This window comes from Amblyomma americanum, chromosome 3 (genome assembly GCF_052857255.1).
Source record: "Amblyomma americanum isolate KBUSLIRL-KWMA chromosome 3, ASM5285725v1, whole genome shotgun sequence".
Classification (NCBI taxonomy): domain Eukaryota; kingdom Metazoa; phylum Arthropoda; class Arachnida; order Ixodida; family Ixodidae; genus Amblyomma; species Amblyomma americanum.
In genome coordinates, this window is record NC_135499.1 from 146,288,439 (window position 1) to 146,315,274 (window position 26,836).

At 48.2% G+C, this 26,836-nt stretch overlaps 2 protein-coding genes across 3 annotated transcripts in view; one reads left to right on the forward strand and one right to left on the reverse strand.

The window, feature by feature from the left end:
* Positions 1–1,293: 1,293 nt before the first annotated feature.
* COX5A (Cytochrome c oxidase subunit 5A) lies at positions 1,294–7,400 on the reverse strand. The gene is made up of 4 exons (XM_077658203.1): positions 7,228–7,400; positions 6,292–6,530; positions 4,933–5,081; positions 1,294–1,397 (listed from the first exon to the last, which is right to left on the reverse strand). Exons 1-3 carry the CDS (start codon positions 7,304–7,306, stop codon positions 4,935–4,937), a joined length of 465 nt encoding a protein of 154 aa, XP_077514329.1. The 5' UTR covers positions 7,307–7,400; the 3' UTR covers positions 1,294–1,397; positions 4,933–4,934.
* Positions 7,401–8,412: 1,012 nt separating this feature from the next.
* Ncc69 (sodium chloride cotransporter 69) overlaps positions 8,413–26,836 on the forward strand; it is a 133,989-nt gene continuing 115,565 nt past the window's right edge. The window contains exon 1 of one of the 2 annotated variants that reach the window (XR_013313337.1): positions 8,413–9,008. Coding sequence is in view for 1 of the 2 variants with exons in the window: in XM_077658205.1 (XP_077514331.1) it covers positions 8,634–9,008 (375 nt within the window). In the remaining variant the exon portion in view is untranslated. The remainder of the gene's footprint in view (positions 9,009–26,836) is intronic. The other variant, XM_077658205.1, reaches the window with a different exon arrangement.

The following is a 26,836-nucleotide window of genomic DNA, read 5'->3' on the forward strand; positions in this document are numbered from 1 at the left end:
TGGTAATGAGCAGATGTTTCATTAGAAAGGAAGCAGAAGAAATTAATAAATAAATAAATAAAAAGGACATAAAAATTATTAAAAACTGTACTTTCGCATTCAAAGCACTTAATAGTCTTAAGTGCTCTTTGCAATTTTTTGCTGCTATAAAGGACACCAAAAAAAAAATACCGGAATGGAAATTTTTGCTAAATAACTTTATTTGTACCCGAATTTAAGCTAAAATTTTTACCTTCCAAATTCTCAAAAAAAAAACAAAGGGGTGGGGCCTAAATATACCGTTTAACATAGACTTGAAAGCGATTTCTTCACAGCTACCGGTAAATCTCTTCAGACTTGATAGAGCACAATGCAGTACATAGAGTCTAGGAAGATTTTAGATCCCCAGTGAGTTGGGCTGTCATGATAACGGCTACCATTGTCAGTTTTTTCTTTTTTCATTTTGTTCTCCTGTGCCAATCTGGGCCTGTATTTTGTGATATCATTAGCTTCCCTGGCACTTGTCAACTGTGCCTTTGATGCTGAAGCTGGTAATGGTATTGTTTGTTTAGCTGTCAGTCACGACATCAAGAATCGCAGCTACCAATGGTAGAGGGACTAATGAACTAGGAAAAGAATTAATGCACGCTACAGTCCTAGACTTTGTTTGCTTCCTGCTTTGTGCATTCTTAGTTTGTTGGCCCTTTCCCAGTGTTTAATCATGCTCTGAATCACTAACACAAGCAAGTTTTCTAGTGCCAGTGTTATGAGTATGGCAGCATAAAAGCACAATGTGGGCCTCTGGCAAGCTGAGCCAAGCAGCATAATACAACACAAGCAAGTTTTCTAGTGCCAGTGTTTTGAGTATGGCAGCATAAAAGCACAATGTGGGCCTCTGGCAAGCTGAGCCAAGCAGCATAATACATACTCATGTAAAGTGGTTCATCTACAGTTCGCACTAGCTTAGCCAGGCTGGGCAATTTGTGAACGTCACTCTGTCTGCATCCGTTTGTGCTTTAACTTCAGCTATGGGGCTGTCAAGAATGGTCCTATCTTGGGACTTGTAAAAACATCAATTTGGCATCACTTCCGTGCCATATCACTGGCAACTGCTTTGTGCATTTGCATCTTGCTAAGTATGCAGTCATTCTACTTCTGTCAAAGGTGCAAACAAATGATGTTTGATGATATAACGTCTACACTATTGTTTCCGTGATGCAACCAATCTCCTAAAATCGCCAGCTTTATAACAACACTGGTACATTCGTAAGTGTGCCAGTTAAGAGGGAGGCAAAAAGACAAGTCACGGGCAGCTGCCTCACCACTGCATTTATTTTCTTTTTGCCTATAAGTGCAAACACAACAACCTTGCAAACTTAGCCATGACAGGAGCCCTCCTTCTAGCATGCGGTCAGAACCTGCAAAGACAGCAAAAAAATGTAGTCGAATGTAGTTGAAATTATTACAAGGAAGCATTCATACTCGTGCTCGGTAATATATTCGCTGGCTTAAAAAAACTCCAAAACGTGAATGACGGGATCAAAGGCAAATAGTTAATGGCATTGCCATTCCTTAGACATAGAAGTAGTCAGCTGCATCAGCACTTAACACAAAACCACTGTTCTACACCTGCAATGCAACAATGCATGATTGCCATTTTGCACACAGCTTCAGTGCAGGTTTCAAAGCCAACATATTCCAGAAAATAACACCTTGAAATACCAATGCCTGGCACCACCATGATGTAGCCATGTAAGTAAAGAGTCCATGCATACAACTGCTTACCAGAGTTCAACTCATTCCTTGTATTGTGGAAACAGAACCAGGAAGGATACAGCACCATTTATGCCACCGCAATTTCTGTACCTTTAACAATTTCCTATTGTGTGACAGTGTGCCGGAAATGCATGTGTTCTGTGAACACCTGGACTGCTCGTTTACACAACAGTGGCCACTTCCGCTGTGTAACCTGCGAAATGAAAAACTAAGGCCATCTGGTGTTCTTTAACATGCACTGACACTGCACAGCACAGGGGCGTTTTTATATTTCCCCACCATAGAAATGTGGCCACTGCGGCTGAGATCGAACCTGTAACCTTGGGATCAGCAGCTGAGCACTAAAGCCACTGAGATGATGCATCAGAACTAACTGCACTGAAGAATCATGTTTCTCCGTACAAATGATACACACTATGTACTTTTATAGTCAAATCAGCTGAGAATGTGTGTGTGGTCAGAAGAATAGGTGATGAAAGCTGACACCCAAGAATGACCCGGAGTACTGCGCACTTGCTAAAGGACAATGATGTCGAGCAGTAGCAGCATTTGGGACAAGCCAGTGAAAATGCCGAAGCACGGAAATTATGTAGTTGTGGGTTGGATGACTGCACATGTCCCTGCAAATCGCCATGTGCCACTAGGGTGAGTAAGTGGTCAACTGAGACTGCCAGACAGTTCTTCCTCCATATGCAACGCACACCATCCTAAGGTTTTCATCAAGAAGAGAGCTCCCCAAACCAGTTTTTTAAAACCTGCAATAGTTTCACAAAACATACTAAGTGCCTACTGCAAATTCACCAATTTCCCCATAACGTTACCACTCTCAATATACAGGTGGTAGTTTTTTTAACGTTACACATTAAAACAAAATTTGAAATTCGTTTAGTTTGTTCATAATAAGGGCAATTCCAAGGATTTTTGAACATTTTGAGTTGATAGTCGCATCATATTCCTTGAAGTCCCTTCTTTTCTGCCACACAGACCGTTTTTAAAAATACCAAGTGGAACTATATTAAAACAGTGAAAACAGCAAAGCTGTTTCACTTTGCTGTTTGTTGCTGATTCGGTCTGTGGTGAGGGACAATGCTTTGCGATGCAAAGCGATGAAGTCACGAACATTACTATAAGAGCATTGTATATGCGTTCAATGGCTGCAGTAGTAACTGAAAACTATGACTCCTTTTGTAAAATGTTCTGACGACCTAATATGCTGAGTGGCCATATGGTGTCACAGCTTCTGGTTTTGCTCCGGTGGCGGAGACTGGGATTGTTTGCTTGGCCAGCACAAAAAGGACTCCTCCTCTTGCAGTAGGTTTTTTCATGTCTGGCAAGTTCACAGCCTTTGTCCTATAGGGCGCCTAAGGTGGCGTCCAATTTTCGCCACTAGATTATATGGCAACAACAATGTCCCCCTTAGCTCTTGGCTGCCAATGTGAATGCAGTGCAAGAGAAGGAGTGACATCAGGAGGCGCCGCCCTGCAGATCCCTTCAAACCGGAGCCCCCCCATGTGAATGCCAGTAATGCAGGTAATGTATGTGATGTAGCAAATGCAGTGTTGCCCATAGAAATCGTCCAAACTCGGGCTATGGAAATGGCAAAGTAATATCGATTAGCGCCTGAATAAAATTTGGCGTATCTGCCAAACTTGGTGGAAATAATCAGGGACGAGAGAAAAATTTCCAGTAAGAGTTTCATTAGAATATGGTAACCATGAAAAACTCCTCCAGCTGCCCCTTAGCGCAGAAAAAAAATTTTTTTTTCACTTAAGAGGCAACATCACAAAAACGAACCTTTTTTCCTTCTTTAAGCTTCTTGTAACAGATTAAAACTTAATTCTGATACGGCAACTTCTCAGTAAGCTTGACGAATCATGGCAAGAGTCTTAGCGCCGGATTTGTTAAGTTTCACGCAAAACTTTACTGCATGCTGCATCGAGATTCCTGATGCCACGACAAAACAACTGCTCACTACAGGCGGAATCCATACTTTGCAAAAGCTCAAAGATAACTGAGCCAGGTCGCTTCGTATACCCAAAATCTTCCACCAATGTCCCTGCCTACATAGGCCACCCTGCATCCCGTTCCGCTTTGCTAGGGAAAATCATTCTGGATATTTTTTGGACAAACCCTGCACATGTCCACAGCATAGTGCAATGGCTTGAGACAATGGTAAAGCAATTGACCACTGAGTAACCTAACATATATAAGATGTCAATCCAACACTCCAAGCAAAACATAAAAACAACCTGCATCAAAACATTCACACAAGTATAAGTCAACCCAAAAGAACAAATTGCCATTTTTTTTCCTTAGCATCACTAAAGAAGACAGCTGTTGGATGGTTCATAAGCCCAGTCACATGTAGATTGATACACACTTTTTCAACTCCTCGTAAGGCAGTTGTCACCTTATGCAGCTTAAATTGCAGCAAGTACCACCACTACGGCCAATAATCACATCATCATCAGCCTGACTACGCCCACAGCAGGGCAAAGGCCTCTCCCATGTCTCTCCGATTAACCCTCTCCTTTGCCAGATGCACCCACCCTATGCCTGCCATAGAAGATTGAAGCCAAGTACTACTACACCAGGGTGGCCAAATCCTGTTCTGGTGAGGGAGTGTGTTGTCAGTTCTGGTCACCGAGACCAGGCCGCACCCCAGGCCTGGTTATGCAATTCCATTGACACGAGGAGTTTTTTTTTTTTTTTTCTCAGGAGTCAATACAAAAATTTTACCTCTTATTCAACATCAATCCTTTATGGGGCTTTGCACAAATGAAAATGCCAAGCAGCTCCCTAGCACCAACGCCAGACAGGACAGATGGCAAATCGTATGAACTGCCATGAGCATGTTGAAGAGATTTAGAACAGTGCCAAATTGGTCCTTGACCTTTTGATATCTAAACTAAAAACTAGCTCGGAATGTTTTCTAAAACAGTCCCTGCTATGTCAGCAGGGACTATTTTGCTGCAGTAAAACAAGCTTTACTGGTTATACTACAAATAGAGCACCACCTTGTTGGAAAGTCACACACACACAAAAAAAAAAGCATTGCAGATATAATAGGCACTCTATGAAGAAAGTTTGTCGAAGTCAAAAAGAGACCATGGCTGAAAGCGCTCATCTAAGGCCGTTAAAGGGTTAAAAGAAGGCGCCACGTCCCATGTAGCTTACCTCTACGTTTCATAGTCAAGCGGCATGTAGAATTCAGGTTTGTCAAAGCCCAGCTCCTCTGGGGTGTTGATGCCCAGCTCAGTCAATGTGGGGCGGATCTCTTGGAGGATATATGGGTAGATCTCCTTCACCTTGTTGCCGCACTTGTACTGCGCAAAATAGCATTGGAATTATGACCAAGATGTGAAACACTTTTGACAGCTTCCATATTCATTGAATGATGCTGCAATGCAGAAAACCGGATTAACAGCAGTTCCCAGCGCTTTAACCCTTTGTATCTCAAACGCCACACATTGGCCAGCAAGTATGAGCAGATTATTAGTCACAGAAAGAAAGTGAAGCTGAAACTGCATCAAACATCGCTGCCGTGTCACCAATAGCACGGAAGCAATATCCCTGCATGCTTTTTCACAGCTTCGCTCCTCTTGCAAGACCAGCAATCTGGTTATATTTGATAGCAACATATGTGGTCGCTGGTAGACAAATGTATACAGAGAGGCATAATGTTGAGCTCCTCTATGCCACCCATAAAATAGAAACTTGCATTCTGAACACCAGGGTTACAAGCATAATATACACACACTGCAGTCACTTCTTTGCCTCTAGGTAGAGTGAAGTGCGAAAGCTGTTCAGAAGTATGGTTGTCTAAAGGCAGGAGGCATTGGTGCCAAAATTTTCACCCATATGCTAACAGCGGTTTTGAGCCAGACTTGTACTGCCACGCTCAATATGACTTGCAACGTGCTTGCAGTGAGCCAACAGAGCTTTCTGCCGCGTAGTAAATCAATGCACCGTCACTCGAAGCCCCTAACTTGCAAAAATATTCAGTGCACCAATGGTTTGGTTTGGTTTATAGGGGTTTAACATCCCAAAGGGACTCTGGTTATTCGGGTTATGAGTTACGCCGTAGTGAAGGGCTCCAGAAATTTCGACCACCTGGGGTTCTTTAACGTTCACTTACATTGGACAGTACACAGGCCTCTAGAATTTCGCATCCATCGAAATTTGACCGCCGCGGCCTGGATCGAACCCGCGTCTTTCAGGTCAGCAGCCAAGCGCCATAACCACTGAGCCACCACGGCGGTAACAGTGCACCAATGTATAGCATCAACAGCTAAATGTACAAATTTCCAGCCCGGCTGGGCTCATACTGCTTCAACTGAGCTCTGGCCAGATTTGTGCGCTGCAGCTCATATTCAGCAGCGACAGTACATACAATTCTCGTAAACGTGGAATGGGCTTGAGGGCATTTTTCTTAACTCAGCTTCCCTTCCGAGTCGCATGATAAGACGACTTGAATCCCAACAAAACAATGGCAAGCCGGGTGGTGTGGTAGCAGTTTCAGTTTGCATGCCTAACCTGAATGGCCTCGAGGAACCTAACAGCCAGGGCAAAGTCATTGAGGCGTCGGCAGGCCTTGAGTGCAGCAATGACAATCTTGGGTTCGGGCACCACATCGAATCCCTGCAGGTCGTTCATGGCTTTGCGGATCTCCCAGGCGTCGATGTCTTTGCGGTTGAAGTAAGCCTCGTAGCGTGCGTCAAATTCCTCGTCCGTCTCCTGACTGTGCTTGGACATCTGCCGCACAGAGGCGACTCCTGCAAACGTAAGGAGCTTTCACTGAAGTGCTGAAGAGTGACGGCGAAAGTTCGCGACCAAAAGCTGAGGCGTTGAGCAGCGACCGAATGTAGCCAACGGTTTTTAATAAACTTTGCACTGCTAGCGCCTGTTCATATATTCCAGCACTATTCAGTCACTTATGTTTCCACAAATAAATGAACATAACAGGCTTGGTTTCACAAGTATTGCAACGGTGACGCGGAGTTGGAGAAAAGTTGATGGAATTGTAGTGTGGCAGAAGAGGCTTCTTTGAAGGTCAAGTCTATTTGCATGCGTCAAGAAGTTGCGGTGACAGTAATCAAGCATTATCACGCACAGAGAAAGGCACGAAGCAACTGCCTGTTCCTGAGGACGTATATCTAGCATTATGTAAGGTGTGCGAAACCTCCAGAAATGATGTACGCAAGCCGGCGCAGTACAAGCTGGCGGTGGCTACAAGATAAGGCGGTAATATAAGGCCAGATTGGCACCGTAGCACAAATATCGAAATGACGCGGAACACAAGGCCAAAGGAATTCTTGCCAGCATAACTTTAAAAAATAAAATAACTAAGAGGCTCTCTGCATGTCGTCCGCATCGAAAAGATAACATGCACGGAAACCACCTCGCACACCGCGATCAGGGTTAACGCCATTCAATCCACCAACAACCAATCTGAGACCACTACGTCCATACCAGCTGGGAGAAGTGCATTTTTGGGAATGGCAGCAGCTCGTAGAGCGTTGACGCCAGACCGGGCAAGCACACCAAACATTTTGCAAGGAATATTTCACTTCGACCTAGAGCTTCACCGTATCCTCTGCTAGGACGAGTGACGTCACGCCCAGTGTGGTGTAAAGCAAAATTTACAAGCGCTAAAACGTACTATAAAAGGTTTTTAAAGAATAATTGCATAGAATGTCAATTTTTAGTGTATAAATTATAAAAATTACACTTTGCTCAAATTTCAAATGGCAGCTGACATATAATTTGGAACCGAAACCGAAACTGACGATGTCATTTAATGTTTTGTTTTTATTAATATTTATTCAAAAATTCAAATTTATTTACTTTCTAATTATTTTAACGGACATTATTTGTTCAGTTTTTCATTGAACTGCATGTTGAAGTGATGTTTCATATTAAATATTTTCTTTCAGCGAGACCACAGACAGCTTAGCAAAAAGCAAACGAATCGGTCACAGCAGTTTTTTGCAAAAGCTTGCCAACGTCTAAAAAAAAAAAAAAAGAACCACCGATCGCAACTCGCAAAGTAATGAGCGCATTAACAATTCGGAATTTTTTTCCAACAGTCAAAATCAGTTTGTGTGGGCTTAGTTTGATATACCGCCAGACACATCATACTCTAGCTGTGCACTTGAGCACGCATAAGAAAGAAGAAGACAGGTATATACCAGGCCATGTGAACTCTTTTCTTTGTAAGTATAACTAAATATTCTGATCGGACATCTTCTTTGGTAGTGACGTTAGAAACACATTCACCTAACGGGCAGTCTTTTCGCCGATAGCATGCTAGCTAGAAGCAAAAATTTAACTTAACGCAACGCAGCAAGGGTATTTCACCTACGACTTAAGGGTCGGTGACTGGTGATGTATCACTGACAATCACTGTGACAAGCTGACTTGAAGGTTAATTAAGGAGAAAACACAGGGTGCCTCCGCGGTGAATGGGTCGCTATTACGCTCTTCGGGTCTCGTTGTTCTACGGGCACGATGGAGGTATGGAGGCGTCGGTGACGACTGACAGCGCTGCAGGAGTCCGCCTTTAAACAGGCGCTGCTAGAGGGAAAAACAAAAACAAAATCAGACGCAGAATCTTTCTGGGAGTGACGCTCTGAAAGAAAAGGAGCGAGTTTGCTTGTTTGTTTCATTGGTGTCGTCACGATGGCGTCGACCAACTTGCAGCGCCCTCTGCGACTGTTTCCTACTTTTCCCATCCGCTCTGTGGGCAGGCCTGGCTATATAACCATCGTCTGCTCCAGCGCAGCGCCAAAAACGACTTACGGCGTCGAGCGCTCGCGACCCAGCCGGCGCAAGCAAACACAAAACCCCGAGATCGTCGCGTGCTGAGGCCCGCGAAGATGGAGCGGTCCTCGCTAGCCGAGAAAAACGAGGAGTGGATTAAGATGGACGACCGCAAGGACAACCCGGGCAAGAAGCAGTCGCGCTTCCAGGTGGCCAAGGTGGACTTCGCCGTCGACGAGAAGCACTCGGACGGCGAGAGCGGCAATGAAGAGGACGACGACGACCAGGACCCTGACGGACAGCCGGACGGGCAATCGTGGAACGCCTGCACTTATGACACGCACAATGTGCGCAGCCTGCGTCACTACACGCGCGAAGCCCTTCCGCGGCTCGATCACTACCGGAACATCATGTCAGTGCACGGACACATGGAGCGACCCACGCTGGACGAACTGCACAACGCGACGCTGTCGCTGCTGCCAGACCAGAAGGTGAGTTGCGGATTCTGCCACCCGCTGCACCGCGCTTGTCTTCCTGCTGCATAAAGCCGCTTTTCTTCCTTTTATTTTTTGCCGTACGCTCCGCGTAATCCGATACAGCAAGGAGCGCGCGCGCGCACAGGCTCGCCGCCGCAACTCGTTTGAGCCGCCGCCGCGACCGTCGGAGCCGTTCAAAATGCCGGTGCGTGCAGCGCAAGCTTCCTGGCCCTTTCCCCGGCGTCTCCCCTTGCCGCCGGCTCATTGAGGAGCCGGCCGCAGCACTGTCTGGGCCGATCAGGGGATGCAGCCGTCGCGCGCGTTTTATTATCGTCCGCGATGCCACGCTGCGGGAGAGGCCCCCGCCGCGACATTTCAGCTCTCCATTTATTGTTTCTCCTTTCATCGCGACGCGCAGTTTTTTCCGACCGCATATGCGCGACGGCGAGGAGAATTCGGCCACGCTAGCGGCGGCTGCGTATCCGATCTGTTTCTCTTTCCAACGAGACCCGGCAAGGGAGGGGATCGCGATCGCCGTTCAAAGAGGCGAACGAGGAAAAGGAACGAGGCTCTCTTTGCGAAAGGTGCAGGGATGCGCCAAAAAGTGAGGCAACAAAAACACGGCCGCAGGGTTCCTTTCCTCAACCCGGCGGTTGCGGAGCTTCTTTCTCCGCTTATACAACGACTTTCTGAGCTCACGTTTTGCGTGTACGCATCACACGCACACAGCTGTCGGCAGCTCGCTGGGTGCCGACTGTAAGCTGGCTACCCCGCATGCGCCGCCCCCTGGTCGTCGGCGGTCGCAGCCAGGGAGGCGCGAATATTCAAGCGGGGGAAGCTGGTCGCCGAGAGAAGGTTGCGAGGAGGCCGCAAATCGCTTACGCCAGAGAGAGGAGGAAGAACGGGACGGTGGAGCGAGATACGTTTTTTCTTTTTTCTGTGCTCGTGGTTTTTACTGAAAGACGGGCTTTTAAAGGAGGCAGTGGGCTTGAGTGTTCTTCTGCCGACGCTGCGCGCCGATCGGAGGGGGAAGGCACTCCGCTTTACGCTCGTTGTCGTCTGCTACCGTCGTCGTCTGCTGCTGGTGCTGCTGCTGCTGCTGAATGGTCGCCGCCGCGGCGAGAGCAAGCACCTCCTTTCCGCTTTCAATTTTTTTTTTGCTCATACAACCTCGCCTACCGAGTTTTCGCGAGCACAAGGCTCCCTTTTGTTGTAGTTTTCCAAGATAACGGCTGGGCGGAAGTTCTCTTCATTACGGCTCACCGCAATGAAGAAGGAGAACGTATCTATCCATCCACGTGTTGAGGCAGGCACAAGAAACACGTCCGAGGCCCTAGAGTTCATAGATAACGAAGGTAACCTTGAACGAAGGTAACCTTAAGTAGTTTTTAATCTGCCTCCTCCCATCATTATCGTCCCCCATCGTGTTCTTTTATCTCCTCTTCCCGTCCCCCAGAGCAGAGTAGCAGGCCAGATATTTATTTTTCAGGCCAACATCTCTGCCTTTCCTATCAATAAACACCCTCTCTCTCTTGAATGCGTTTCCAGTAGACGTTAATCAAAGATTGTTGGAGGATTGGTCGCTTAACAGCAGGGCAGTAAGCTAAGTATGGTAGCTGATGATTCAAAAGTCTGTACAGTGTAAGATTCAGTGGAATTTTTGCTTAAAAATGGTAATTTTTTAAACAGTAGTACTTATTTTGGTTGAAATAGAAAAGGCAGAGGGTTTGGTGGCATCCGCCATTGCACTGCACGTTAAAAAATCAGGAGTAATCCGGAGATCTTCACCACGGCGTCCCTCATAGCTCACATGCAGCATCGGAGCTTTAAGTAACAGAATTCGGTTTGGTGCGGTGACAGATAGTAAGTTGAGATTATAGAAGAAACTCGCCCGCACCACTGCTGTATCGCTACTGCTGTATCGGTGACGGAATATAGATGAGCCCGAAAGGAGGAGGGCTCCCCGCTCCACAAAAGTACCGCGGGTATGTATCGGTGAAATTGAAAAACTATGGCCGGATTTCCCTTCTGACATTTCGGAACAAATCTCACCTCATATTGATTGTAACTCTTAACGAGAACAGCCGCCGCGGTGGCACAGCGGTTATGGGGCTCGGCTGCTGACCCGAAAGACGTGGGTTCGATCCCGGCCGCGGCGGTCGAATTTCGATGGAGGCAGAATGCTAGAGGCCCGTGTACTGTGCGACGGTGCGATGTCAGTGCGCGCTAAACAACCCTAAGTAGTCGAGATTATCCGGAGCCCTCCACTACTCTCCACTATAAAAAAATCATAACGAGGATATGTGTGAGAGCTTTTCGCTATTGTCGTTCAATGATAAAGGAAAATTTTACAGAAGGAATGCCTCAGGATTCTGCACGTTACTCATTGTTATTGCGAAAAACGTCTAAGAATTCATTAGAAACGGATGCGCAACTCCAGTTTCGGATCGTCTACATATTGGGTTCTCGCCTAAGTTTCTAAACGAACTAACTGAAAAAAACTGGGCCGTGGTTTCATTTCTTCCTGGCTGCAACGATGTCTGTCATTTCTTTTCGGAAATTTGTATTACAACTGATTTCACAGTCGTTTATCTTAATCAACGCACCTGCCAAAACGGCTGTGGAAGCAGCGGTCTCAGATCATTTGTTTTAGGAATGCAATCGGTTGCGAACAAGTTGTGTACACAGCGACATTTGGAACGAAACCCAGAATCTTTGCAGCGCAGACATTAGCGATAAATGCTCGCCTGTCCTATTCTGTAAACATCAATAATTTAAACAGCAAACAATATGTGGGATATTTTCAAAAAACATCGCTCGGAAGTTGTTTTTTTTTTAATGGCCGTTCATAAGGCCAGCCCCATAAAAACTGAAAGCTGTTTATTTGTTTCGCAAAGGTGCACTGCACAATAGGGCTGTCAGCTAGGTCCTAACGGCTCGATACACGAGAGGAGTGCAAAGCACCATATGCGTTCGATCAGGCACACCAAAACAACTGCTTTAAGCCAACGGCTATCTTTGTTTCCTGCCATCCTGCGAGACGCTCGCAAGTGCACTGTATTTCAGCAGCAGTTGTACCAGATATTGCTTTTCTTTTTTCTTTCCGCGGAAATGGCACGCGCTTGTTGGCGGTTCTGCAAAAAAACAACGAAAAAAGGGCTCAAAACAACTTTGTTAATCGATTTCTCAATACGCGCGGTTTATATATACACGGCAAAAAGCATCCCGCAAAAATGTTTTCAGCGGTGAGAATTCACGCAGAAACATCTTTTTGCTAGAATTTGAGAAAACGTTCCCGTGAGCGCTGAAAGAAATGTGTTTCAGCTTCGAAGATCATGCGTAAGATGACCGCGATGGGTTTGCTAAGACGTTCCGCATAATAAGGATAGCGTAACAAAAATGGTCGCGGTGGCTCAGTGGTTAGAGCGCTCGACTACTGATCCGGAGTTCCCGGGTTCGAACCCGACCGCGGCGGCTGCGTTTTTATGGAGGCAAAACGCTAAGGCGCCCGTGTGCTGTGCGATGTCAGTGCACGTTAAAGATCCCCAGGTGGTCGAAATTATTCCGGAGCCCTCCACTACGGCACCTCCTTCTTCCTTTCTTCTTTCACTCCCTCCCTTATCCCTTCCCTTACGGCGCGGTTCAGGTGTCCAACGATATATGAGACAGATACTGCGCCATTTCCTTTTCCCAAAAACCAATTAATATTATTAGAAATGAAAGGGCACAGTAACAGTTTCACTCTCGGTGAGCATCGCACCGTGAGGGAGGGAGTGAAAGAAGAGAGAAAAAAAAATCCTCCGTAGTGGTGGTCCCGGGATTAATTTATACTGTTTCATTAGTAAATAATTAACCGATAAATAACACAGGAGTTCGTTACGAACGTCGCACAACACTCGGGCGTCCTTTACTTTGCAGTAAATTTTTGCTCTGCTTATGGTGCACCATTCTAAGAGCTGCCGTTATTATTATTTTTTTTCTGTATGTATGAGGTGGCCTTCCCGCTTAACGAACAAAATTTTAAAAAAAAAACGAACAGCGAAAATGCGTTCATGGCTCATTCCGTTGCGCGCCGGTGTTGAAATCGCGCCTGGACCAGCGGTTTGCGGTGTTTATTGCTTTATATTATGGGGTGGCTGGCCACTTCCCCAAGAAGAAAAATATCAACATGTCCAAACTTAATCTAAATAATGCCAACATAAATAATGTAAAAACCTTATAAATTCCAACACGGATGCTCTAACGCTGCAGTAGTTGTGCGAGTGCTGCCCGAGATTCATTTACGTCCGACTCACTGTAAACATTTACCTGTGCTGAGGACAGATAAAACTTATTGCGTGCAGCATGTGACCCTCTAATACTACGGCTGTATACGGCTCAACTTGGCGTCGGCGAAGAGCCGTTTTCAGATAACCAGTACTCTCCCGCCCTCACGGTTCGACACCATTTGACGTTGCACTTACTTTCGCACCTGTGGCCTAGTGTGCTTAGACCTCCGCCTTGTTTCCGGAATGTGCTGGGTTCGATTCCCAATATAGTGCCTGGTATCCAAGGTTTCCAGTGAATGTAAGCTTTCTCCCGCCCTAATGTTTTTTTTGTTTTTTTCGTAGAAGTCTATAGCTCAAAGTGACGGGATTTGGGTTTCTTTCTCGAGCCACCCACCGTGCAAAGCCGAGCGCTTGGCTTTAGTGAACTAGAATGTTTCTAGTACACTGTAGCTAGGCTGAGGACATATCCTGTACCCACTTAGTGAAACCAGTGGGTAGAGTAACCGGCGGGAGCGGCGGGGCGGGAGTCAATGCGGGTGCTTCGTTGTAAGACCATGACACGGTGGACCAGTTTATTTCCGCGATGCTTAGATCACCGCGTTAGCTCATGGTTATTGATATCACCTTATCGGCCACCGGCAGGCTACCTTACTCAGTGACGTGCACACACTGAGGTTAAAAGAAAAAAAAAGATATTTGAGCATGTATTGTCTGGTTTGTGTGCACAGGCTTTTTGCTCAATGAGGCTGGTGTCTTCATCATGCAATGGCATTCCTCTCATCTTACTGGCTTATTTTTCTGCACTCGGTACCTATTCATCACCTGTTTCTTTTTTTTTTTCGGAAAACGTCAGCACTAGACCTCGTCTGGAGCGCATTTTATCGCAGCGGCAAAATATGTTCACTACGATGGGCCCACCTTGGCCCTTGTGAAATCACGCACCCAGACGTTTTTCGAAGTTGATTTGTACTGTTGGAATTCTGGAGAAATTGATCATTAGCTTCGGACTTTGGCACGTCTGAAGAACACATATGAGCAATTCAAGAAGTTGAGTCATATGTCATCCGCACGCCCGTGAGAAAACCATATCGAGACATATGCGCTGACTGAACCAGCGACCGAAGGTCGCCTCCTCAGCGTTTGAAAGGGTTTCCATCTCCCCTGCTCATTTCTGTTGCGCACCATTTTTTCCCCCTCTTATGTAATATACGACTACTACCAGCTTAGGCGTGCGACTCACCAATCTTGCCCCGTGGGGTTTCTCAACCACTCTGCTTCCATTGTTGCCCCTTCTGCTCGTGGCGCTGACCGTGTAGTGGCGCAAATGACGTCATAGCAGGGCGAAAAAAGCAAGGCCGAGCATTTTGAAGGGCATAGGAAACGGGAAAAGGTTCGCTTGAGCTCAAAGCGGAAATATATGCCTCGGAAGACCACGGGGACATGACATGTAGCAATTGGGACGGCTTATTTGGCGCGTTAAAGAAGGCCTTCAGTGCCCTCCTTTAAGCTGCGGAACCGCTCGACTAGGCTCTTCATTTCCCCATTTCCCAGGCGTTTCTCGCACTGGCAAGACGTTTCTCGTCCGCATTATTTACGCGCGCACCTCACGCGCACGCTGTACAAGGCGTGGGCAGCGGCAGGCTCTCATATGTCTCATATGTAGGTGTTGAACGCCGGTGGACACGGTAGTGCTGTCTACGGCCTGCTCCCGTCCCCAGTCGCGCCTAGCAAGCCGTGCAGTGCATGGGAAGTAGGCGCGCCTCCGCGCCGCCGTCCTGTGTAACCGGGTGCAAAGAGGGATCACACGCACCCACTACTACTACGTGCCGTTCGGATCGGGCAACTCCTCCGCACCGTCGCGGGCCTTGTTCTCGAGTTTGGGGCTGTGCTACTCAACGTAGCACGTGCCCGAGGTAGCGCGGTTCTGAAAGGACTCCAGCAGGCGTGCAACTGGTGTGAACTGGTGTTGACGGTGTGCTGGCGCCCGCGGCCGATCGCGCCTCAAGCTTCGCAGCGCTGCACGGGACGGAAGTGATGCGGAGGCGCCCCGCAGTGGTATGCGCCGCCTCTGCCCTCTCCTCATCTTCCTCCTCCAGTCGTCGTCTTCAACCTTTCCCTCTCCTCCCTTTTGCCGAAGCTGTCCTCCGCCGCCGCCGTGTTTTCGGGGGCTGCGCCCGGGTCACTTGTTTGTTTTGTCTCGACGCCGCCCAAAGAGGTGCGCCGACCGCCCGTGCACGTGACGCGAGCTGGGAGGACCGGCCGTCCCGTTTGTCTGTTTTTATTTATTTCTCTCCGCTCTGTGTTTTTACCCTTTTGGGCGTTTGCACGTTCCTTTTTTTTCACTCCTTGGCGGCTCTGCCGTCCGACGGGGCGCAAATGGACCGATTAATAATAATAATAATAGTTGGTTTTGGGGGGAAAGGAAATGGCGCAGTATCTGTCTCATACATCGTTGGACACCTGAACCGCGCCGTAAGGGAAGGGATAAGGGAGGGAGTGAAAGAAGAAAGGAAGAAGAGGTGCCGTAGTGGAGGGCTCCGGAATAATTTCGACCACCTGGGGATCTTGAACGTGCACTGACATCGCACAGCACACGGGCGCCTTAGAGTTTTTCCTCCATAAAAACGCAGCCGCCGCGGTCGGGTTCGAACCCGGGAACTCCGGATCAGTAGTCGAGCGCCCTAACCACTGAGCCACCGCGGCGGGGCTGAAAATTTGCCTATGAGCTTCTGCGCGGTCCCTTTTGGTTCATTATCCTCTTCACCCGGGTTTACAGCGGTACAAGCCCCGCAGCGAGAACTGGCTGCCGTGGCTGCCTGGCTTCGGGGCACTGCTGTTTGAAGCGGGACCTGCATACCATGGGACCAGTTTTCTAATGTGTCTGCCTAGCTTTACCGCATGCCGCCTCGTTGGACGCTACCCCGCAGCATCTTTCTGCGGGGCCTCCATAATGAATGGGCAACAGACTCGTGCCATCGCTCCAGCCGTGCTCGCGGCTTGCAAGAATGGCGCCTCTTAAATAACGCACACTTAGAACGCTAGCTATCGGAGAGATAGTGACGACGTGTAGTAGCTTCGAGAGAAGCCTTAGAGAAATGCAAATCAGATCAGCGGTACGCGAACAGATGGAACAGCCACTTTCTTCCTGTCCCATCCATTCGCCTGCCCTTGTGTCGTTACCCTCAGCGGCTTCGGTCTTTTGCTGCTGAGTATAAAGTCGCCAGTTCGACTCCCGTTCCCATTTCTATCGAAGCGAGGTCTCGGTCCCATACCGTAGTCTTGTGGCGCGAAAATAAGCATATTTAGAAGTTTGAAGTCCTCAAATCTTGTCAAGCGAGGGGAACCCGCTACTGCAATGAACAGGAGTGGCCGTCTGTGTTCCGAATAGCGCGCTGTGAATAATTTCATAAGCGTCATTAAAGTTACATCTCCTTACAGTAACTTTTACTTGCCACGGCCCACGAGCACAGGCGAGAGAAGATGCCCCGTCTTGTTCGGTCCCATGACGGTATATTTTGTCAATAATAAGTTTGGGGGCCACGTGATCGAGAGGCGTGCAGGAGACGACTGCATGCAGGATACTTCAAAGTAATAATAATAATAATAATTGGTTTTTGGGGAAAGGAAATGGAGCAGTATCTGTCTCATATATCGTTGGACACCTGAACCGCGCCGTAAGGGAAGGGATAAGGGAGGGAGTGAAATAAGAAAGTTAGAATAAGGTGCCGCAGTGGAGGGCTCCGGAATAATTTCGACCACATGGGGATCTTTAACGTGCACTGACATCGCACAGCACACGAGCGCCTTAGCGTTTTTCCTCCATAAAAACGCAGCCGCCGCGGTCGGGTTCGAACCCGGGAACTCCGGATCAGTACTCTGGTTGTGGTAGTGGTTTTATTACAAATAATAGTAAAAAGGAAGGAAAAGATTTTTGCTAGCCCCGGCATCTGCCATCGATACTGAAGCAGCTGAGCTGGGGCAGCGGAAATAAAGGACAGCAGGCAGAATGGAGAAATGAAATGAAAGAGGTGAGGGGACAGGAATAGAGGACAGGGGGAGAAGTAATATGTACAAACTATTTACACAATAAGTAATGTGTCCAGGTTGTGCGCGTGATTAGTTCATTTAAGCGGAATTAAATCACACACGCGCACAGCACTGTGTAGGTTACAACTGGAGTGGGGCGTCCAGTTATTAATCGTTCAAGGTAGAACTCGCGGAGCGTTCGGTCACTGCGTGTAACTACCTGACGGAGAACAGACGGGACGTCAAGCCCGTGTGTTCGAGGAATGCACAGAGGCTCACCAAAGTTCGCTCACGAGTGCGCGCACTTCCCTGCGGCCACAATAGCGTCTTGATGGAGTCTGGTAGTATGCCCTGCGCCCTATAGGCCGCGAGCATATCGCGACGAGCATCGGCGAACGCGGAGCAGCGAAGGAGCAGATGTTCTAGTGTTTCCACTGCACCGCATCCGTCACACACATCACTCGTCGCGATTCCGTGACGCACCCGTCGTTCCCCGGGCCACACGCAGCCAATGCGCGCGCGGAGGATCAGTAGTCTCCAAAATAGCTTTTCCGAAAATTACATTACGGACATATTTCACGTCGCCTGTCCTTGTGTGATAAAATTTCCTCTGCGTTGCTCACAGTGTGATCTCTGGAATAAAAAGGGTCCCAGAAGTTTGTATGAAATGGGAACCCTGAAAAGACAAGAAAATATGCTTAGTATTGGCAGCCGAAGCATGCATCCCAGAAAGGAAAGCTGCGGTCGCAGACTGCAATCTCCAGACTGCATTTCTTCACGTATTTCAGGGCTGCCGTGATTCCTAACTCCCCGTGCTGTATTTTGTGGGGGACAAAGGAAATGCGAATGCGGCAATCCACACGGACATACCCAACAATTCTGGGCACAAGCATTTTTGAGCGGGAAACAGTTTATGAACGCATTTTTTTTTTGTCATATATTGTAAGATTTCAGTACAACAATCAATATATCCGCCGACCACCCGACGGCGGTCTTGATTTTTTTTTTTTTGCTATCAGCGTTTTTGCTGTCATCAAAAGCGTCCCCATTGCTTTTCAATGGCAGTCTTTGCTCGATGCGATCGATGGAAACGCTTTATAAGAAAGATTTTCGTATACACCTTCAATATTCTCATCACTGTGTCTTACAATTTTTCAATATTAAAATTTTTTTTTCGGAGAATCTTGGACATGAGCACAAAAATAAAACCTTCGAAGAGCGGCCATCGCACTTTTGGAGTGATACTTAATCACGCAAGTGCTTACTCTCGCTCGACTCTGTCAACTTAAAAAATAGAAAGAAATAGGGAGGGGTAGGGCAGAGAAGCGAGTCAGAAAGAAAATGACAGAGCTAATGCTAAATGGTGCCCTAGCCAAAATAGACAACAGGAAATGGGCTTGGATGCGGAGTACGGAACAGCTATGGTCTATAAGGGTGACAGAATAGGAAGGAAGACATAGCATTGGGGGGGGGGGGGGGGGGGGGGGGTGCAGATTCGGGTAGGCAGATGAAATCCGGCGCGCAGGACCAGGAAAATTGGAGATAAGTGGAACGTAACCAGCCTCTTGTTGCTGCTGGTGATTGTGCTCTAAAATCTCTCATCTTGCTGCTTGTGCTTAAACTAATAATAATAATAATTGGTTTTTGGGGAAAGGAAATGGCGCAGTATCTGTCTTATATATCGTTGGACACCTGAACCGGGCCGTAAGGGAAGGAATAAGGGAGGGAGTGAAAGACAAAAGGAAGAAAGAGGTGCCGTAGTGGAGGGCTCCGGAATAATTTCGACCAACTGTCCTATTCGCGTTTTAGCTCGCCTCTGTATTAAGTCTCTGTGCGCACGCATCGGTCATCCATGTGTGGACGCACGACCGCACCATTGATTTCACCTTGGAAGGAGCAGCGTTCGCAAAGTTTCGCTACCTGACATACTGGGGGCTATGTCAGAAGGTGGTTATGCCCGCACGGTGGCGTGTAGCGCCCCCGTCGTGCCTCCATTTGAGGCGGCAGAAGGAGAACCCTCCGCGCGGTCTGCGCGCCGGGCCATTTTCTAGGAAGCGGCGCGCTCCGTGGGGGGTGGGTAGGGGGCGGGGTCTTTCCTCCTCGTCCTCCGCAGGTGCGCACACGGGGAGCACAACGCGCGTTCCGGACAAGGGTCCCCGGTTCGCACGGCCGGGCCATCGAGGTTGTCGCTCCTCTTTGCCTCGCCCCGTTTGGCATTTGCGAAAGGTGAAAAGACGCTGACCTTGAATACGGAGGGCGCCTTTCCTGCTCCCCCCTTCCGTTTGTCCTTTTTTTCTTCCGCCGCGCTTCTTTCCCCTAGTGTGCTAGGGCTAGGGGCGCGTCCATTTGGCGGCCCCCTTGACTTATCTTGCCTCGTTCGCCGTCTCACTGTCCATTCATTTCCCTTCTCTTTTTGTTCTGCGGCCAGACGACCGCGCGGAAAGAAAAGGGAGGGAGAGGACATCACGGTCGTCCCACGGCGTGACGTAATGCGCGGTTCGCGTGCCGAAATTTGTCGCGCTTCGCTCCTACTCTTTTTTTTTTTCACCCCCCCCCCCCCCCACTTTCTCCACTCTTTCCTCCTCTCTCTAATTTCACGCAACTTTAAGCTCGCCCACGAACTTCGTCGGTGGCACGGCGCAGCTAGTTTTATGCGGAGGCGAGAAGTGAAGAGATGGAGCGTACAAAAAAAAAAAAGTGAAGGTGACGCGAAAGAGTGAAGGGCGACAGTGATTCACGGTACTGAATCAGCTTTGGACCCTCGCTTTTATTGTCATTTGTTCTTTGTTTTTTTTTTTTGGGGGGGGGGGGGGGGGGCGGAAGGGAAGGTCGTGTTATGCCGTTTCGAAGTTTGCCCTCCCTGCTGATGGGTGGGGCGTCTGCGTATACCGAGAAAGGCTGTTACGCGCCTCCTTTGTTGCTTCAACGTGAGCGTTACGCGGCGTCGGCGCTTGCACTGCGCGCGGGCCATGCAGGCCCATGCAGTCTTTCTCGCACTCTCCCGACCGTTTTCGTTTATGGGGTTTTCCCTGGGCGGTGCCAGATGTAACAGCGTGTACATATGCATAGTATATACGAGCGCACGTTGTGGAGTACGTATTCGATGCGCGAGCCGGGATCGTTGCTCTTGAAGGCCCAGACAGCGTGCCTTCATTACAGGAACCGGTGACCCATTGCTTACTGAGCGTACGCGCACAGTTCACCGCGTCTCGTGACCCGCTGCGTTGGTTGATGACGGGCGAAGCGCCGTAATCGTGCTTTAACTACAGGGTTCGAAGGAAAAACCTGGCTTCTTTTTTGTTTTGCATTTGTTTGGTTGTTGTCGGCATGTCGAACGTGGCCGGTGGGCAGGCATTGTTTAGTGCCTGCTTGGCAATTATTCAGACATTAGGCGGTCGTTGCAGTGACGGGGCGACGGATTGTTTAGCAGTAGTTGAAGGAACTTCAACAGATGAAAGGGGCTGCCAGCTTTTTCGGGAGAACGCGGGTGACCTTTGCTGTCTTACCCCAGCATCGCGTGGGAGATTGTGATTGTTGTAATTTAACGTCGCAGGCTTTGTCTCTTTCAGCATTGTGAACTTGCAATCTCGGTTTATTAGCCTCGGGTTGGGCTCAGTTTAGATTGTTAGAAGAGTCAAGAAAGATGACCACGGAACCCCTCGCTATGAGTCAACGTGTGGACATAGAAAGTGATTGTTTCTCGTAACTTTGTGCGTTGAAGTTCTGCCTTTGGCTTCCAACACACGTGGAACGCATCCTTCTTCTGTGCTCTAGGTAGCATGGGTTAATGGTCGACTCTTACAATGGATTTGTGAAATCGAAAAAATATTTCCACTTCTGACAAATGCAAACCCAAGACATGTGCCTCAGAGCACGACTCGGGAAAAACCTAATAGTTTCTGCGAAGAGTGCCCAAGCGCAGTGTATAAGACTGCGGCGCAGTATAGGAGCCCACACTTTTGGCTTGTTGCCACCTGCTTCGGAAAATCGATGAGTTGTTTGTTTCCGGAGGTTTTTGTGCCCGGTACAATTTTTCGAAAAAGCTAAAAACCAATACTAGTCTCATTTCGGAAAATATCCTTATGGCAGTTTCCAGGTGCCCTCCATTGCGGCTGTAATATCAGTGCAGATCGAAAATATAGCGTTCGCTTGCTGCTTCCTGACGTCTTGGGCGACTATAAGAGGTCTATTCAGGAGCGCCTAGGAATACACATGATGCTTATAACGGGCAGTACATGTGGATTTTTTTTTACTCAACATCCAACCGTATTCCCCTAAGTATTATATAGCAGTCTGGTTAGTCAATTGTTATTTATCGCTGCACCAACGGTTGGTAGCAGGTAAACGTAGGCATATAGTCTCGCATACGCAGCATAGAAAAGCACTTTATTGAATGTCTCTCAGCTCATCCGACCATTTAAATATTTCCTAATAGATATTACTCATCGTGCGGACATATTTTGATCTGTTGAATACATTTGGTTACAAAGAAGCGTTTACGACGTGCAAGGCTAGTGGGTTTCAACGTGCCAGGGCAACAGTATTGTGGACTATACGAGTCACGCCGTATATAGTGTAAATCAGCGGATAAAGTTTCAGCTCCGTGGGATTCTTCAAACGCTCACAAATATCGATCCACGGGCGTTTCTTACATTCCGCCTCCGTCAATATGTAGCGTAGGCAGCAATATGTAGCGCTCCGTAAATATGCAGCCTTCGATCAATATGCAGAGCACGTTTTGACCTTTCAGGCACACCTTCGTTCAATTTCACGTTTTCGTGGGCTATTTCGAGTGCAGGGCTTGGCTGGAAACGTCCTGAAAACATCCCTAAATTAACCCCGCATACGTATTTGCCGGACCTCTTGACCGGCGAGTGTTCCAGGTTACATTTCACCACCTAGAAATTGGTGCTGTATGAAAGTATGAGATCGACAATTTTGTTATGAACTGCATTAAGTACTTCAATGGTATTGCAACATCGTTTGGTTAGTCCGCTGGCATCGAGATCGAGGCGGGCGCAGGACAAAGCCTACAACCGAAATAGGCCCCTCGCAGCCAAGAGCGGTTCGTACCGTTTGAGGTGCCCGTAGCAGGTTGTTTGTTGCTTCGGCAGTGACCCAAGGGTGTTCACTTCGTTTCCGGGTCACAGGTATGTCCAGAGTCTATTTTCATCTTTCTTATTTAATACCGCAAGTCTCCTTACCAGGCATCGCAACAGGAAAGGGCAAGCAAAATACGCAATGACGTAATTTTGACGAGTCAAGAATCAAAATACGTTTTACCGTTGCCATATCGGATTACCGTCAAGAATCTAAGTGATCACTACAAGAGGGGACACTTCACGAGAACTGGGCTTGAGTTAACATATAATCACAAAACAAGCATACGCAACCAATGTAATAACCAAAGATAATAATGACGAAATAACAAAAATGTTTACTGCGATTAATAATAATAATAATTGGTTTTGGGGGGAAAGGAAATGGCGTAGTATCTGTCTCATATATCGGCGGACACCTGAACCGCGCCGTAAGGGAAGGGATAAAGGAGGGAGTGAAAGAAGAAAGCAAGAAAGGGGTGTCCGTTGTGGAGGGCTCCGGAATGATTTCGACCACCTGGGGATCTTTAACGTGCACTGACATCGCACAGCACACGGGCGCCTTAGCGTTTTTCCTCCATAAAAACGCAGCCACCGCGGTCGGGTTCGAGCCCGGGAACTCCGGATCAGTAGTCGAGCACCCTAACCACTGAGCCACCGCGGCGGGGCTTACTGCGATTCGCGTAATTGGTTTTCAATGCGTTAACATAAGCGTTAACATTTTATTCAAGACTTATGTCAGGTCGGTTCTGGACTACGCGTGCACTGTCTGGGACCCGCCTACTGCTAGAGATAAAAATAAGTTGGAGAGGGTGCAGAACATTGCCTCTCGTTTCGTGTCTGGCACACGCGGGGCTCGTTACAGTGCATCGCGTACGAAGGATGCACTCAACTGGGAATTGCTTGACACGCGCCGAAAGAAGTCGCGTCTGAAGCTATTTCATGCTGTTTATTATTAAACTGCTCGGGTTGAACGCGAAAGGTATGTGCAGGAGCCTTTTTATAGATCCAACCGTGTTGACCATGTTTTTAAAGTCCGCGAATTCGGGGCAAAAACTGAATTGTTTAAAATGTCTTTTTTTCCCGAAAACCATTAGAGAATGGAACAGACTACCGAGCGATGTTGTGGGTGTGACATCAAATGATGGGTTCTTTCGTTCTTTAATGATGTGATGCGATTGTAATGTGTTCTTTTGAAGTGAGATGTACATGGAGAGCGCTTTATGCTTGTAACTCTGCCTGCGAGCGGAGGTGTCATGTGTGCTTCTTTTTTGTACATTGCCCCCCCCCCCCCCCCCCCTCTGTAATGCCACGGCGCTGTGGGTTCCTTACTAAATAAATAAATAAATAAATAAATAAATAAATAACGGTGAGCTGCTAGCAATGGATTTAAAATGTTTATTTCGCGTGTAGGTATAGGATCGTCCGGGTTGCCGAGTGTGACTCAAAAATAATGGGGAAATGTCTTTCTTCTTTAGATTATCGGTGAGTCGGGCGTTGCTGCATGCTGCGTGTATACGAACAAGTCAGCCGCCGTTCTTCATCGACGATGACAGCGACCTGGCGTAGCGCGCGTCGCCGGCTGTCGACAACGATGCGGTGTCGATGTGGAGGAGGCTGCAGCCGCGTCGCTATAGCGTATCCGTCTCTGTATCCGCGTAATGAATACTGCTCGCGCATCTCATTGCCGGGCAGGCCTGTGTGGAGAGAGAGCCCTCTGACGGCGCTTGTTGACACCTGCCGCGTGGCCTGTCGCGGGCGTTTGTCACAGCGTGTACAACAATTGATTGCTACCCGTGCTTGGATGAGCTGTATACCGAGGCACGAGTGCATATGTGAAGCTGCCTGCGCGCCTGTATACGATCGTCCACGTGTCGTATACGCGTGCCCTTGCAGGGCGGGGGTACTAATGACCGGCATCTGTCGGTCGCAGCGACGGAATCCTTATAGCCTTTGAAATCGCGTCGTCACACCTGCAGAGGCGCAAAATGAGTCACTAGATCGTTTATTTAGCTTTCTTTCGCTCTGTTTTTCTTTCTCCCTCATATTCGTTGCGCTAGCTGCTTTCAACGATTTCGCTTCCTTCATTTACGCGCGTTTCTGACAGCTCGAGAATTGAGGCTAATCATAATAATAATTGTTTTTTGGGGGAAAGGAAATGGCGCAGTATCTGTCTCATATATCGTTGGACTTGAGAATTGAGGCTGGAAGAAGAGCGATTGTCCGGACCCGTGGTGTATCTGTTACGGGTCCAAATTGGACTTATTTTTGGAAATGTGGCGGAGAGTGTGAAGGATGGTTCACTCCCGCCACCGGTTGGCCCGGTATTGCACTGCCTCCGGGATCGGCCTTGTCTTTAGCGCGTCTTTACTATCCTGTCTTTCTATCCCATCTTTCAACTCTCCTACTATCTGCACGTGGTAGCGATTGTGGCTCGGCTTGAGCCAGTGAGCAGGCCTGTGCACTTTCCTTTTCTTTCTTCCTGGCAACAACTTCTCTCTCTTCTCTGAGGCTGGAAGTCATTTTTAAGCGCGGTTCAGGTGTCCGCCTAGGCGTGAGACAGATACTGCGCCATTTCCTTTCCCCAACAACCAATTTTCAAGTCAGTTTTTGCCGAAGCATTAGATGTGATGCGGGAACGCTCGAATTCTAATTGCGCAACAAATTAAACTGCATTTTCGATGAATCATTTGAAAAGAAAAAAAATAAGTAGGACACACCAACCGCGCAGTGAGGGAAGGTGGGAGTGAAAGGAGAGAGAGAAAGAGGTGCCGTAGTGTAGGACTCGGGAATAATTTCGACCGCATGTCTTTTTTGTTTGTTTCTTCCTTTCTTCTCTTAGTCCCTCCTTTATCCCTTCCTTTACGGCGCGGTTAAGGTGTCGGCCGAGATGTGAGACAGGTACTGCGCCATTTCCTTTCCCCAACAATAATAATAATAATAATAATAATAATAATAATAATAATAATAATAATAATAATAATAATAATAATACTTGGTTTTTGGGGGAAAGGAAATGGCGCAGTATCTGTCTCATATATCGTTGGACACCTGAACCGCGCCGTCAAGGAAGGGATAAAGGAGGGAGTGAAAGAAGAAAGGAAGAGAGAGGTGCCGTAGTGGAGGGCTCCGGATTAATTTCGACCACCTGGGGATCTTTAACATGCACTGACATCGCACAGCACACGGGCGCCTTAGCGTTTTTCCTCCATAAAATCGCAGCCGCCGCGGTCGGGTTCGAACCCGGGAACTCCGGATCAGTAGTCGAGCGCCCTAACCACTGAGCCACCGCGGCGGGAACATTAGAGGGAAAATTTGGAAATTGATTTTTTGAGCAAAGGAAGGGCAGTATCTGTCTCATATATCGTTGGACACCTGAACCGCGCCGTCAAGTAAGTGATAAAGGAGGGAGTGAAAGAAGAAAGGAAGAAGAGGTGCCGTAGTGGAGGGCTCCGGAATAATTTCAACCGCCTGGGGTCTTTAACGTGCGGTGACATCGCACAGCACACGGGCGCTTCAGCGTTTTTACTCCATAAAAACGCAGCCGCCGCGGTCGGGTTCGAACCCGGGAACTCCGGATCAGTAGTCGAGCGCCCTAAGCACTGAGCCACCGCGGCGGGGCAAGTTTCAATTTTCAAGTGTCCACCAAGAAGTGCGAGAGTGACTGCGCCCTTTGCTTTTTTCAAAACGCAATTTTCAATGGTTGTTTTTGGTCAGAACCTATAATTGTTATCACTATTAAACCACGTGCGAAATATTCGCTGGTCGGATCTGCACGAACGATCCGGGGAAATTCCCGACACAGATGACCGATGCCGTATAGGGCTTTTAACGGTAATTGAGAGCCACAGCAGACCTTTTCGGTCTCGGTAGATTGATCGGCTCCAAACTCGCCTCTTCTGCTCATCGTCGAGTGTGAGTCAGCATCGCGCGTCATGCACTAATCGGAAATTCACCAGACAAGCGCAATCGAGCGAGCTGAAACAGAACCGTCCCTGTACACAGGAGAGGCTCACTTGGGAGCCGAGTATACGGAAGCAGCATTCAGATCGCAAAAGGGTACTTGTCTGGACTAGTCGGTACATTTCGCAGGAAAAGGTACAGCGCAAAAAAAAAAGGACTAAAAAAAAAGCGGACAGACACAGGCGCTGTGTCTGTCCGCTCCTTTAGTCCTGTCTTTTTTTTTGCGCTGGGCCCAGATCGCGTAGACGACGCGTCCTGCCCAAGGAGCTTGTTTTGGGCAATGCTGCGACAGGCTGCAAGGCACCGAAAACACTAAAGCTGAAAGCTGGACCCGCCGTGGTGGCTTAGTGGTTAGGGCGGTCGGCTACTGATCCGGAGTACCCGGGTTCGAACCCGACCGCGGCGGCCGCGTTTCGATGGAGGCGAGACGCTAAGGCGCCCGTGTGCTGTGCGATGTCAGTGCACGTTAATGATCCCTAGGGGGTCG